The sequence below is a fragment of the Coregonus clupeaformis genome, chromosome 10 (genome assembly GCF_020615455.1).
Source record: "Coregonus clupeaformis isolate EN_2021a chromosome 10, ASM2061545v1, whole genome shotgun sequence".
NCBI lineage: Eukaryota > Metazoa > Chordata > Actinopteri > Salmoniformes > Salmonidae > Coregonus > Coregonus clupeaformis.
In genome coordinates this window covers 51,785,666-51,800,856 of record NC_059201.1, presented here as the reverse complement: position 1 = coordinate 51,800,856, position 15,191 = coordinate 51,785,666, and the positions used below count along the sequence as shown (strand labels likewise).

General features: G+C 41.9%; 1 protein-coding gene and 1 non-coding gene across 3 annotated transcripts in view; one reads left to right on the top strand and one right to left on the bottom strand.

The window, feature by feature from the left end:
- The first annotated feature begins 5,437 nt into the window (after positions 1-5,437).
- trnav-uac lies at positions 5,438-5,513 on the top strand. Its single transcript has one exon. It is a non-coding gene; the product is annotated as a tRNA-Val (tRNA).
- An 817-nt stretch (positions 5,514-6,330) lies between these two features.
- The window catches only part of LOC121575531 (disks large-associated protein 4-like), a 250,935-nt gene continuing 242,074 nt past the window's right edge, over positions 6,331-15,191 (bottom strand). Inside the window, exons 11-13 of one of the 2 annotated variants that reach the window (XM_041888691.2) lie at positions 14,654-14,745; positions 10,609-10,773; positions 6,331-9,305 (exon numbers count right to left, since the gene is read on the bottom strand). In XM_041888691.2, the coding sequence (XP_041744625.1) occupies positions 9,066-9,305; positions 10,609-10,773; positions 14,654-14,745 (497 nt within the window). In that variant the 3' untranslated portion in view covers positions 6,331-9,065. Of the gene's footprint in view, positions 9,306-10,571; positions 10,774-14,653; positions 14,746-15,191 lie in introns of both variants that reach the window. The other variant, XM_041888692.2, reaches the window with a different exon arrangement.

The window sequence follows — 15,191 nt, the reverse complement described above, 5'->3', positions numbered from 1 at the left end:
GTTTAGCAGATGTTATAGCGGGTGTAGCGAAATGCTTGTGCTTCTAGCTCCGACAGTGCAGTAATATCTAACAAGTAATATCTAACAATTTCACAACATATACCCAATACACACAAAACTAGTAAGGAATGGGATTTAAGAATATATACATATATGGACAAGCAATGACAGAGCGGCATGGACTAAGATACAGTAGAATATTATAGAATAGAATGCAGTATATACATATGAGATGAGTAGTGCAAGATATGTAAACATTATTAAAGTGACTAGTGTTCCATTTCTTAAAGTGGTCAGTGATTTCAATAGGCAGCAGCAGCCTCTAATGTGCTAGTGATGGCTATTTAACAGTCTGATGGCCTTGAGATAGAAGCTGTTTTTAATTCTCAACAGGCAGTGGCTCGGGTGGTTGATGTCCTTGATGATCTTTTTGGCCTTCCTGTGACATCGGGTGCTGTATGTGTCTTGGAGGGCGGGTAGTTTTCTCCCGGTAATGCATTCGGCAGACCGCACCACCCTCTGGAGAGCCCTGCGGTTGCTAGCGGTGCAGTTGCCGTACCAGGCGGTGATACAGCCCGACAGGATGCTCTCAATTGTGCATCTGTAAACGTTTGTGAGGGTTTTAGATGTTAAACCGAATTTCTTCAGCCTCCTGAGGTTGAAGAGGCTCTGTTGCACCTTCTTCACCACACTGTCTGCGTGGGTGGACCATTTCAGTTTGTCGGTGATGTGTACGCCAAGGAACTTGAATCTTTCCACCTTCTCCACTGTGGTCCCGTCGATGTGGATAGGGGGGTGCACCCTCTGCTGTTTCCTGAAGTCCACGATCATCTCCTTTGTTTTGTTGATGTTGAGTGAGAGGTTGTTTTCCTGGCACCACACTCCCAGAGCCCTCACCTCCTCCCTAATGAATGTATTGTTCAGTGTTGTGTTGTGTAGTGGCTTTGCTGGCATGTATCCCACCAAGATTTACATGCTAAAATCGCCACTGCTTGCCATAGATTTTCAAGCAGATTTAAACTGAAGCAGGTTTTACACTTGGATTTTGCCTGTGCTTAGCTCCATCCCATTTATTTCTATCCTGAAAACCAGTCTTTGCCGATATCAAGCATACCCATACCATGATGCAGCCACCACCATGCTTGAAAATAAGGAGGCAGTTATTTAGTGATGTGTTGTGTTGGATTTGCCCCAAACATGAAGCGTTGCATTTAGTCCAAAAAGTTTATTCCTTAGCCGTGTTTTTTTTCAGTATTACTTTAGTGCCTTTTTGCATACAGGAAGGAAGCATGTTTTGGAATATTTTTATTCTGTATATTTGTATTATTCTTTTCACTCTGTCATTTAGGTTATTATTGTGGAGTTACTACAATGTGGTTGATCCATCCCCAATTATCTCCCTTCACAGCCATTGAACTCTGTAGCTGTTTTAAAATCACCAATGGCCTCATGGTGACATCCCTGAGCAGTTTCCTTCCTGTCCTGCAGCTCAGTTCAGAAGGATGTCTGTATCTTTGTTGTGTCTGGGTGGTTTAATACACCATCCACATCATAATTATTAACTTGACCATGCTGATTTGTTATTGTTACCCATCTACCAATCACTGCCCTTCTTTATGAGGCTTTCGTAAAGCTCCCTGGTCTTTGTAGTTGAATCTGCGCTTGAAATGTAATACTTGACTAAGGGACCTTACAGATGTTGTTTGTATGGGGGACAGAGAAAGGGGTAGTCGTTAAAAAATCATGTCAACCCCTATTATTTTACACAGTCCATGTAACTTAGTATGTTATTTGTTAAGCGAAATTTTACTCCTGAACTAATTTAGGCTTGCCTAAACAAAGGGGGTGAATAATCATGCAACGACTATATATATATATATATATATATATATATATATATATATATATATATATATATATATATATAAAAAAATTAATAAAAATGAAATATCTTTTCACTTTGACATTATGGAGTATTTTGTGTAGATCAATGGGAAAAAAAATCACAATGAAAGGTATTTCAATCCCACTTTGTAACGCAACAAAATGTGCAGAAAACCCATGGGGGGTTCTTAAACTTTATCAGCTTGAAACCCAAATCATCCTCCAACGACCCAAATTAAGAAGAAATAGTGTGTGATTATAAATGTATTCTCATAACTCGCGACCCACCTATCACATGCCCAGGGCCCACTTTGGGTCCCGACCCATAAGAAACCCTGATATAGATTATAGTCTAGGTTGTCTAGATCAAAGACTACAATATAGCCTAAATTATAGACTGTAATCGGTTTACTCACTATACCAAAATAATCTCTGACACCCATCAACCCAAAAAGGATTAACAAAATAACCACTGTGAACGTTTTGAGAAAGTATTGTGTGCATTTTATTGAATTATATTCTCTCTTCATTATACAGTACATATTTGAACAAATGAGCTCTTTGAAATTGTATAAATAAATCTACAGCATTGTAAAAGATTAAGCGGTTCTCTGCATTCAGATTTAGTTCTTATTTACAACAGAATGTGATTTTGATGAGCACATGGGGAATTACTAGCTGGTCCCAGATATGTTTGTGCTGCGTGACAATGACCATAGGAGTTGGCAAGCCAAGACATCACAAACAGATCTGGGACCAGGCTAGTGAATTACTTTATCATAACATTTTCAACTTAACATAGAACCAATTTACTCAATTAATTTAGTATTTCATAATATGCTTTAATGTTACCAGAGTAGATATAGTCACAGGAATCATAGTAAACCTAATTTCATTGTATCTCAACCTTGTACACTAAACCGAAAACCCTTACATATACAGCCTAACTTGTATAGCATTATCAATCATGAACAAATCCTAGTCAATAAAATATGTGCTTGTTTCATAAAATATTTCATTATTGTTTGTTATAGTCTCTCTCTTTTTTGCTTCATATCTCCTGTGGTAAGAGTGCTTGTTCTTTCCCTCTCCCAACCCTTGTAGGCGAAGGGTACAAGGTAAAGTGGACAGACAATTCAGAAGGGGGCTTCTTTTAACTTCGTAGGCCTTTGGACCATGGAGTGGGATGACAGGTACTCCTACCCTGGGGTACCCTATCTGGGCACCCCCTGAAATGTCTTGTTGTATCCTAGCCTTGAGAGTCATGTACTGTAAATCAGTTCAAAGTGACTTCAGTCTCACAGAAATTAGTTTGCTGTAAGTCCAAGTGAGCATGGCAAGTGTCCACCATGACAGTCATGTCTTCTAGAAGTTTGAAGTACAGGAAATGTTCCGTAGTCAGACTTCCATAGTGAACACATCCAAAAAGATTGTTGACCCCCCCTAATATGTCACACTCACTAACAGCACAGGTGAGTCGGGTCAAAACTGGTGTGGTGAAAACAAATAGAAAAAAAAAAACACTGCTGAAGTATATGGAGGTTAAGTGTGAAAGACAAACAGTATCACTAAATGCAGTAAGGAATTGGAACATGGCCACACTTTACCAATGTTGTAAATCTTGAAAATACCATTATAATAAACAAGAGCTGTTAATTATAAGACAGTCTAAAACGTCTCTTCCTTGTGAGGTTTGCTACCAATGCAGGCCTACAACTCATAAGAATATCAAGTGAATACTTTTAATGCATAGAAACAACATGGTCAAATGCAGTTTCATGGAACACATCAAGTCAGTATACACTGTGTAATCTACACCAAAGGGACCATGATAAAGTTGTTGTTGTTGTTGGTTTAAGAGTACTTCAACTGCCCTTTATCAATTCCCCACCTATTCCCCACCAATAGCTTCATAATTTCAAGCAAAATGTGACATTTTGAATATCAACCAATCCAAAACACCTGGGTAAGGCCTATCTCCAAAACAATAGCTTAAAACATTATGTTTTAAAACACCTCAACACTTGTCATAGGATCTTTCGTGACTACAGAGAGTCAGGACATTGGTTAAACCTCTTGAGGAAATTGGCCTAGGTGTGTCCCTCTGATTTGTGTATTGGAGCAGTGGGTTGTTTAAATGTATGAGACAGGCCTCTGCCATAGTCTCTCAGGGACAGACAGTTGCTGTCATTTACGTATTCATGCAGATTAGAGCAGCACTGGACTGTCTTTCTGTCATCCTGTAATAGCTTTTTGTCCTTGACGCACCCCATCTCTCTCCCGCTCTCTCTCTGCCTCGCACTCTTTCCATATGCATATTGAATTATTTAAATTCCAGTCAGGAACCGACTCAAATCGAAATAGAGCTGGCAGTGTTGACAGATCTCTGCTGTCTTTCCTCTGAAACGAACAGGATTATTCCTGGTTAGTGCATGGATGGGAAACCACCTGGGAAAACGGGTGGCTGGAAGTGGTTTTGGAGGGCCAGAAGGGGTCCGCCGGTGCCACAGTGTAGTGATAGGGGGACATCCATTCTTATCAGTATTGATACAGTCAGTGTCATTATTTTCCTCATATAACCATTACCCTGTTACCGACTTACAATATAAATTGCTTTTCTCAATCTAGCAGGATCTCATATAGCGTTACAAATAACACGTTACCCCTATGTTCACACTGCCTGAAGAAGACTCTTGTAGTCAAAACGTGTTGCAGTTGTGCGTCCTGATGTGAAATATACTATAGGCTGATCTGCTCCTTATACAGTATGTATTCTTTGTAAATATGACCTGTAAATAGTTCACAAAAATGTTCTGTATCGTACTGGCTGCCTACTTGTTTTCTTTCTTGGCCTACCTTCCACTGCCCTCATCTTACCAATATGTTTTTATGTTATAACAGATTGTGTCCAAATTCAAGTCCAAGTCACTGGACTACAAAATCACCAGAGAAAAGAGTTGGAATGCTCCAGAATAAGCATGAAAAACAAATACCCACGTCTAACTACATTGGCCACAACAGCAAACCAAGAACAAAACTTGTCAGACACACCAACCCCCTTCCTGGCAAAGAATCAAACCACCAATGACAAGCAACTCTCACACAAAGCCTGGAGGCGCCAATGATTAGAGCCATGGTCAAATGGGGGAGCCTTCAGATGACGTATTCACAGAGAGGGAGCAGAGCCATTGACACCCCACCGTTTACTGAGCAGAGCAAAGGGGGCTATCAGCAATTCAGGCAAACACACAACAGCAAACAATAGGCTGCAATCAAGAGAGACCTCTTCCCGGGAGGGGGGATGATGGCCAATACAGCCAGGCCTTTCCAATGCAAAGCCTGAGGCTCAGGCTATTCTGTCACTGTGGTGGTAGGGGGAAAAATACCCCAAAATGAGAAACGAGACATTGAGTAACTAGCTAACAAGCAACCAGGCATATGGTCATTTTTATTCAAGTGAACACATTGTATATGGCCCATGTGGGGACCCTGGTGTTGCAAGCACCATCTTCAACAGACTGAACCATCTGGAACAACAGAATAACCATTAACAGGCCCTGTGTAGCTCAGTTGGTAGAGCATGGTGTTTACAACGCCAGGGTTGTGGGTTCGATTCCCACGGGGGGCCAGTATGAAACAATTTATGCACTCACTAACTGTAAGTTGCTCTGGATAAGAGCTTCTGCTAAATGATGTAATTAATTAGCAGGGAAAGGTAGTATTTGGTGCAGGACACCATGTTGGGGGATGAGAAATAGAAGAAAACTAATTGGGGTTGACTTTGACATGTAGTCAAGTTCCATGTCACTACTGCATGTCCTAGCCATGTGTAGCAAAGGGGAAACCATGTGGAATTGGACACAGAACATTTAATAGCATTTGGTCATAGTACTGTATGTGAGAGATAATGAGAAGGGGGAGAAGACTGCATTCTTCAGTGTTTTGTCAAAGAAACAAACACAATTAATCAGTATCTGGCTACCACTAAAAGTCTTAATTAGCTATAATAAAAAACAGTACTGGTTGAAGGTCTGTAGGTCCCGTGTAGCTCAGTTGGTAGAGCATGGCATTTGCAACGCCAGGGTTGTGGGTTCGATTCCCACGGGGGGCCAGTATGAAAATGAATGCACTAACTGTAAGTCGCTCTGGATACGAGTGTCTGCTAAATGACTAAAATGTTGAAAATGTATGGTCGGAAGCATGTTTGTAATGACCAATTTTGAAAATGCTGTTCACTCTGCCTTTTTATAGAATTTGTCCCAAATTGCACCCTATTCCCTAAACAGTGCATTACTTTTGAAAAGTACTTTCAAAGCTAGTTCACTTTGTAGGGAATAGGGTGCCATTTGGGACGCAGCAATGGCCTCTTCCCACAGCCACTGGAGCACCATGAGTCTGGCAAGTGAAATCTTTTAAAGAAAAGGAAATGCCGCACACTCTAGTAGCTCCGATGCAATTATTTATTTACAAATGTTTCGACAGCAAGCTGTCTTCATCAGGGTTTCATCATTTCAAAATCACCAACTTTTGACAGTTACCCCTCTAATAAATGTCCCCTAGTGGTGAATGAAATACCATAGGATGTCAAACTTATTGATCTCATTTGACAAAGTTAATATGTGTTGTTAGATGAGAGATTAGGCTACTTTTTATTACTGGACTGGAATCATTACATTTTCCACTTTCACAGGCATCTTGAGAGAGTGAATCACCTGATGGCTATACTTATTTCCCACACAGGCAGAAGGGTAATGCATTTATTTTTTGTTAAAGTACCAACAGCATTTTCAAAAATAAATGATGTCAAAGAAATGACAAATAGATGTAATATAATAGAGATTTAATCATTTGTCTCAATTTTAGTGTAGGTAGTTAGGGATGATATTTAACGAAAATAAAGAAAACTACAACAATGGCAGGCAGCGATATGACAGGGTGCTTGGTTAAAAAAATGTAAAACAATGTGTTTCTTCTACATTCAAGAATGAAATCCTTCCCTCCAAAACTGTCATGGACAATTGAGATGTAGTGCAAACTATTACCAGTAGAGGGGATAAGAGAAAAACTTCCAACATAGTACTACTGAAACATCTCACTAGTCTAAAGTGGTTTCCTCTCCTAATCTCTTTCCTAGTCTCCTTTCCTTTCTCTAGTATCCTTTCCTTTCTCCATCTCTTTTGAAGAGGCTGTCTGGTCAGGAACCGTGATGTGGTAAAAGCCATACAGTAGCACTAAATATGCAGTGTAGTGAATCACAAATCATTTACATGGGCATGTGCAGTATGGAGAATAGTCACCTACAATACTGTAATTAAGCAGGTATTAGTCAAAGTTATTTGATGCTTAACCATAAGTCCGAATTGGGCTCAATTCCATTAAAAATCTCTATAGGATAGCAAATGAAACTATGGTTGAAGTGACTGGAATTTGAGGTGGAATTGACCAGAACTTTCCCATGCAAACTGAGTAGTGGTCCCATATGGGAAACGCACCAGCATCTGTGAAAACTCAATTACAATATAAAAAACAGTGACGCCAAATCACCAGAGGTGAATTGTAGAAAGGGAAGTTGAGACAGAAGTTGGGGAAAGAAACCCCTCTAACCTTTGAATGATATTGCTGCTGCAACAAGCTTGAGTTACTAGAAGTACCTACTTTAAAAACCCACAGACTTTTGAAATGTTCGATGAAATAGCCACAATGATGCAACATGATAACGTTGGTAAAAGTATCCTGAAATAACAGGGAAACAATACAAACTCAACCACATTTTGCCCAGTGGGACGGTTCTCAATGGTGGTCCTGTCTGACCCCTCTATGTGCAAGTTTTACCCAAAACCTAAATTTATATTCAATTGATCTGATATACCTACACCATGGTTGTATTCATTAGGGGACAACGTAGCGAAACGTTCTGCAAAGGAAAATTAAACAAGCATTTCTTATTGATTATTCAGGTAGTTCCACCAGGTTTCAGTCTGTTTGTCCCCTGTGTGGTGCCTTATAAATAGGACTGATTAGTAAATTCACAGACACAGACCAATGGAGAGACATGAGAGTACAAAGTCTGGACATTGGCTGATGAATACATCCTAGGACCAAAATGGCAGAAAACAATAGCATCTCAATGGAAAAGTAGGATCTTCAAATGATATTCCAGTAAATATTGATGTTTGAGTGTAGTTTGAGTCAGTTATAAAGCACCTAATATTTTTTATTTTTTTTAAATATATTTTTTTCAAGGTTGGACAATAATTAACTCAAAAACATACATTATGTTTTCAATAGATCTCACTTATACAAGTTGTGATATTTGACATTAAATACCCCAATCCCCTATTTCCTAACTCAGTTTTAAGTACCCTGCTCTACAAAACCCCTCAAGAATCTAGAACTGCAGGCAAGGGCTCATACAAAACAAATAAAAACAAAACAAACAAAAAAGCACCAGGAAGACATAGATAGCTGTGGGTCTGATGTGTGTGTGGGTGTGGGTGTGTGTGAGTGCTCCTCTGAGTAAGTGTGTGTACATTTGACCACATGGTGGCGTTGTGTAAACTATGGGTTGGCCAAGGCAAGGGAGAGGGAGGTGGGAGGGGCATTGGAAAGCACAAACGCTTACTCTGTCCGCATATTAGATCTCTTATAGCCAAGATACAGGTACATCTAAAACAGTCTTGATATAGTTTCTTTAGGAGATAATAATACCATCATCAATAACAATGTTCATAATTTGAGTAATAATCAAGAGTTTTGTGTGTTTGTACTAATATGTAGGCTATGTGTGACATTGTAAATGTATGCTGTTATTGTCTATTCATGTTCTGTATTATGTAATGTTTCATGTTTTGTGTGGACCCCAGGAAGAGTAGCTGCTGCTTTCGCAAGAGCTAATGGGGATCCTAATAAAATAACCCAAAAAAGTTGTAACAATAGTAACAAAGTCTGTGGTTTAGGTTTTTCCATTGCAGCCTCGTGAGAGGAGACAAGTATTCCCCATATAGTCTACAGGCCAAAAGTTCTCTCTCTCTTTCTTTCTTTCTTTCTCACTCCATCTAGACTGGCTCCCACCAACACCAGCCTACCCTGTGTGTATGGTGAGGAGACCATTATTTTCTCTCTCTCACTCTCTCACTCTCTCACACACTCTCTCACACACTTTCTCTCTCTCTCACTCTCTCTCAGAGGCGGGTCTGGGCCTCAGGGACATAAATCTCGATGCTGTCGGCGCTCTCCGTGGCTGAGTTCTGCCGGACCGAGGCAGCCCTCTTGGCAGCCAGTAGGCGCTTGCGGGCCTCCGTCCGCTGCTTCTCCGCCGAAGAGGTGGACGAGGCCGAGTCTGCGCTCTTCTCGCGGCCCAGCACCGGCCTCCCCTTACCGGGCTTCTTTGGCACTGGAGGAGGGGGCTCCTTTTTGTCCTCCTGGTGGTGGTCCGCAATGGATGGAGTCAACCACAAGGGGGCAGAAAATACATAGGAAAGATAGACATGGAAGAGAGAAGGGGGGAGGGGGGGTGGAGAGATGAGAGAGTGAGAGGATGCAAGGCATTGTTGCTGTTAGAATAAAACCTTGTAACTCAATTTTGTCCCCTTTTTGGATGAATTCAACTTTTAAAATGTTAGGCCTTTTGGACCAAGAAAAAGTATACAAAATAGCTTCTGATTAATAGCTTTCGTGATTGTAGGTTCATACATGGTCAAATATGGCAGTTTTTCCATGTCCTGAAAAGTTTCAGTTTTGGAGATACAAGGTTTTCTTTTCGAAAGCAACGAAGCAACGGAGGGTAATACAGAGGTCGCAAAAAAGAGCATTGTGAGTTTCATTTGATAAGCATAGATCTTTGACAGGGACGTTTTGATTATGGTGAAGCTTTCTACAATTAAATGTACAAGGGGGCTAACTTGACACATAGAGCCAATTATATGGACAATACAGACAAAATATGTTGAATATAGGAGATTGAGGGTGACACTTTGTCAGAGTAGACACTGAATGAATACTGGTCTGAATAATATTAAATGGTATCACTCTATTTGAACTGTACGCCATAAAGGACATTAAAATGGTATCACTCTATTTGAACTGTACGCCATAAAAGTGTCACAATATTGACATAACATAACAAATGTTGATGCTGTTACGATGTATAATTCAAATTAAGTGTATCCCATTGGATGAATCACACTAAATTGAATGCAATGTCACTGCAGAAGAAGTGAAACGGCGCTGCATGAACTCAAAGCAGTTGAAGCACACATCCACCCAAATACTCTCACCAAAACATACTATTTCTACTCCAGTCAATCCAGCAGCCATCAAACTAACTAATCGCTCCCTACACGCGCGCGTTCACACAAACACATCCAAGATAGAGCGAAAGCCAGGCCACATTCCATGACGGGATGCAACCTTTGCCATTGCCATGCAAGTTCGACTTCAGACTGGAGCATTTATTTTACCGCGACATGCATGCTCAAAGGAGGGGCTTACAAGCGCAAAAACAGTCCAAAACAAACTGCCCTCTTTGAGATTGAACCCCATGCATGTGTAAAGGGAGGTGGCTTCTCTCTAGCCCCTTTACATTGGGCTGGAAAGCCCCTTTAAGTGTTCCCCTCACACAGGGAGAGGGAGAAGAGAGAGGGGAGATGGGGAGGGAGGAGAGAGGCCAGTTTCGGCGGCTTTCCTACCCCAGTCTGGGCACTGGGCAGCAGGGGTGGGAAGTACCTTCCGCTCGGGGGGCGAGTGGGCCACGGCAGGGGGCTGCCAGTCGCTGGACTTGAGGTGGTAGAGCTCGTCAAATTTGAGGCTGATGTCCTCGATGGAGAGCTGCAACAGGTCCCAGAAGCCCGCCAGGTCCTGGGCTGTGGGCCGCGGGTTGGCGTTCACATTCTGGAGGGAGGGAGAAAAAAAAAAGAGAAATGGGAGAGTAGGTGGGAGAGGGGAAGAGGAGAGAGATAAATAGTGAAAAAGAGAGAGAATGTTAGAGGGGAAGAGAGAAATGGTGAGGGAGAAAACAGGAGAGGGATAAAGGAGAAATGTGAAATTCATTCAGTCTTGCCTTGTCCACTTTTGACACTAGAGGGAGCTGTCCTACAACACAATGTAAGTGAAGACTGTCACACTGAATAGATACATTCGATCAGGTTTTTCTGTGTAAATCATTCTGTTGGAATATGTAGTTGTTTGTCCTAATCAAATCAAATTTGTCACATACACGTGTTTAGCAGATGTTATTGCGGGTGTAGCGAAATGCTTGTGTTTCTAGCTCCGACAGTGCAGTAATATCTAACAAGTAATATCTAACAATTTCACAACATACCCAATACACACAAATCTAAGTAAGGGATGAAATTTAAGTATATATACATATATGGAAAAGCAATGATAGAGCGGCATGGACTAAGATACAGTAGAATATTATAGAATACAGTATATACAGTACACATATGAGATGAGTAATGCAAGATATGTAAACATTATTAAAGTGACTAGTGTTCCATTTCTTAAAGTGGCCAGTGATTTCAATAGGCAGCAGCAGCCTCTAATGTGCTAGTGATGGCTATTTAACAGTCTGATGGCATTGAGATAGAAGCTGTTTTTCATTCTCTCGGTCCCAGCTTTGATGCACCTGTACTGACGTCGCCTTCTGGATGATAGCGGGGTGAACAGGCAGTGGCTCGGGTGGTTGATGTCATTGATTATCTTTTTGGCCTTCCTGTGACATCGGGTGCTGTAGGTGTCCTGGAGGGCAGGTAGTTTGCCCCCGGTAATGCGTTCGGCAGACCGCACCACCCTCTGGAGAGCCCTGCGGTTGCTAGCGGTGCAGTTGCCGTACCAGGCAGTGATACAGCCCGACAGGATGCTCTTAATTGTGCATCTGTAAAAGTTTGTGAGGGTTTTAGGTGGCAAGCCAAATTTCTTCAGCCTCCTGAGGTTGAAGAGGCATTGTTGCGCCTTCTTCACCACACTGTCTGTGTGGGTGGACCATTTCAGTTTGTCAGTGATGTGTACGCCAAGGAACTTGAAGCTTCCCACCTTCTCCACTGCGGTCCCGTCGATGTGTATAGGGGTGTGCACCCTCTGCTGTTTCCTGAAGTCCACGATCATCTCCTTTGTTTGGTTGACATTGAGTGAGAGGTTATTGTCCTGGCACCACACCCAGCGCCCTCACCTCCTCTCTGTAGGCTGTCTCGTCATTGTTGGTAATCAAGCCTACTATTGTTGTGTCATCTGAAAACTTGATGATTGAGTTGGAGGCGTGCTTGGCCACGCAGTCATGGGTGAACAGGGAGTATAGGAGGGGGCTGAGCATGCACCCTTGTGGGGCCCCTGTGTTGAGGATCAGCGAAGTGGAGATGTTGTTTCCTACCTTCACCACCTGGGGGCGGCCCATCAGTTAGTCCAGGACCCAGTTCCACAGGGCGGGATTCAGACCCAGGGCCTCGAACTTAATGATAAGCTTGGAGGGTACTATGGTGTTGAATGCTGAGCTATAGTCAATGAACAGCATTCTGACATAGGTATTCCTCTTGTCCAGATGGGATAGGGCAGTGTGCAGTGTGATGGCGATTGCGTCGTCTGTGGATCTATTGGGGCGGTAAGCAAATTGAAGTGGGTCTAGGGTGACAGGTAAGGTAGAGGTGATATGATCCTTGACTAGTCTCTCAAAGCACTTCATGATGACAGAGGTGAGTGCTATGGGGCGATAGTCATTTAGTTCAGTTACCTTGCACTCAAGTGTGCTACTGTATTGTCATTTGATATATGCCTCTGTAAAAACAAACCTATGCTGCTGTCTTGGGGCAGGTCTTCCTTGAAAATATATTTCCCCCTGATTGATAAAGTATAAGAAGTCAAATTAAATATAAAGCACTATAAGTCCCTTAATGCAAGGTAGAATGACCACTTTGCACAATCAGTATACCGACTGTATAGTGACTTGGATGGCACTCTGTTTTGTCTTGCAAGCTTAAGTCTGTGAGAGCTGATGGATGGCTTGACGGTCACACTTCGACTTGTTTTCTTCTGCTACTAATGCTCTACCAGACTATCCTTTGTTATGTTTGGGTCTGCTTGGTTATGGTTGGGTCCTGTGTAGCTCAGTTGGTTGAGCATGGCGCTTGCAACACCAGGGCTGTGGGTTCAATTCCCATGGGGGACCAGTCAGAAAAATGTATGCACTCACTACTGTAAGTCACTTTGGATAAGAGCGTCTGCTAAATGACTGAAATGTTTTTAAAAAATGCTTGTGTTTCCTGCCATCTGTGCAACTAGACAGGTTTTAAACCCCAATCCAGAGCCTTTTTGCTCGACGTGCTTGCATGTTTTTTTTATCATGCTAATTGTGCTTTCAGGATCGTCAGATAGAAAGACCATTGTCGTTGTGTGGGATTTAATCAACACAACAACATATGGTACAACTAGCTGAAGCTGTTTCCAGCTGAACATTTTATGTATTGAGAGAAAAATTATCTGGTTTCTGAATAACATTTCTCTTTCAAAAATATACTTTTTGTGTAATGATAGGGGGAAAAATTCCAATAAATACAAAATATTAGGTATTTATTTGTAGGATAAAAGTATTATATCAGCAAAAGCACAGCATAGCCCAAAGGTTCAATACACAACCATTAATGCAAAACATGAGTTCAACAATATGGTGACATTAAAACTGAGTCCTATTATAACCGACTCATTGAACACAATCAGTACCCCTTTCTACAATGATACGCACACTAAACTTTATGACCACATGATCATTATTCATAAAAACTGCGTTAACATCCATAGATTCTCGGTCCTCTGTCTGAATAACTGCATGTCTAGTTCTCATTTGAGAGAACGTAATACATTCAGACAATGATGACACTGAATTCCCCTGAGAATAGACTACCAGAGGACCAACAAAATGTAGTCGATCCGAGGTCAGTCTTATCCCACTGATTGGGGCTGTCATAGTCTGAGTCCACTGTACTAAGATCAGTGGAATGATGTGATTCAGAGAGACATGTCCACTCTTTAAGGGAGCTTAACCACTCAGGTCGGGGAGAAGCCCGATCAATCAATTCTCCTTTGACCTTACTGCCTGTTAGCATTCAGCTTGTCACTTAGGTAATGCTAATCTCTCAGTTGCATTTCATGTGGTCCTCTGTAGCTCAGCTGGTAGAGCACGGCGCTTGTAACACCAAGGTAGTGGGTTTGATCCTCGGGACCACCCATACACACACAAAAAAAATGTATGCACGCATGACTGTAAGTTGCTTTGGATAAAAGCGTCTGCTAAATGGCATATTATATTATTATGTGGCATGTGTTTGCCTAGTGATGTGATGTGTGTAGGATCAGATGTGGAATGGATGGGATAATTATCATCATATAATAACTGTTTTTCTGGTAATATAATATAAGTGGTGTTTTTTGTGTGTGTTTTTCTGTAATGTCTGGTTATTTGATGTGTGTGTAGAGTATGGAATAGTATTGTTTTGTCTGGTAATGTGGATGTATTGTTTTGTCCAGTGATGTTTTTGTAAAGTGGTATTGTTTTTTCTGGTAATGTGGATGTATTGTTTTGTATGGTGATGTTTTGGTAGAGTAGTATTGTTTTGTCTGGTAATGTGGATGTATTGTTTTGTCTGGTTATGTGGTTGTTGTGGTGGCATAACAAACATTGTTTGGTCTAGTAATTTGATGTTGTCATGGGGTAGTATTGTTTTGTCTGTTTATGTGATGTGTGTATTGGTGAGTTGGAATATGGAGAGGTGATACTTACCAAGTTTTGTTCACACAGTCCTCTGAACTGCTCAAATTTCTTGGTCATGAGGAGCTGAGCACTGCCCACTGCACTGCGGACCTTCCCCAACACTGCAGATAACAAAAACACACACATAGATTGAGTCAAACAGACAGACAAGACAAACAAGACAAACAAGACAGACAAGACAGACAAGACAGACAAGACAGACAAGACAGACAAGACAGAAGACGCCTTGAATGTCTCTTGTTTCACTCAGGAATGAAACCCTAGGGCCTCCCGAGTGGCGCAGTGGTCTAAGGCACTGCATCGCAGTGCTATCTGTGCCACTAGAGATCCTGGTTAGAGTCCAGGCTCTGTCGCAGCCGGCCGCGACCGGGAGACCCATGGGCGGCGCACAATTGGCCCAGCGTCGTCCAGGTTAGGGGAGGGTTTGGCCGGCAGGGATGTTCTTGTCCCATCGCGCACTAGCGACTCCTGTGGCGGGCCGTGCGCAGTGCACGCTGACACGGTCGCCAGGTGTACAGTGTTTCCTCCGACACATTGGTGCGGCTGG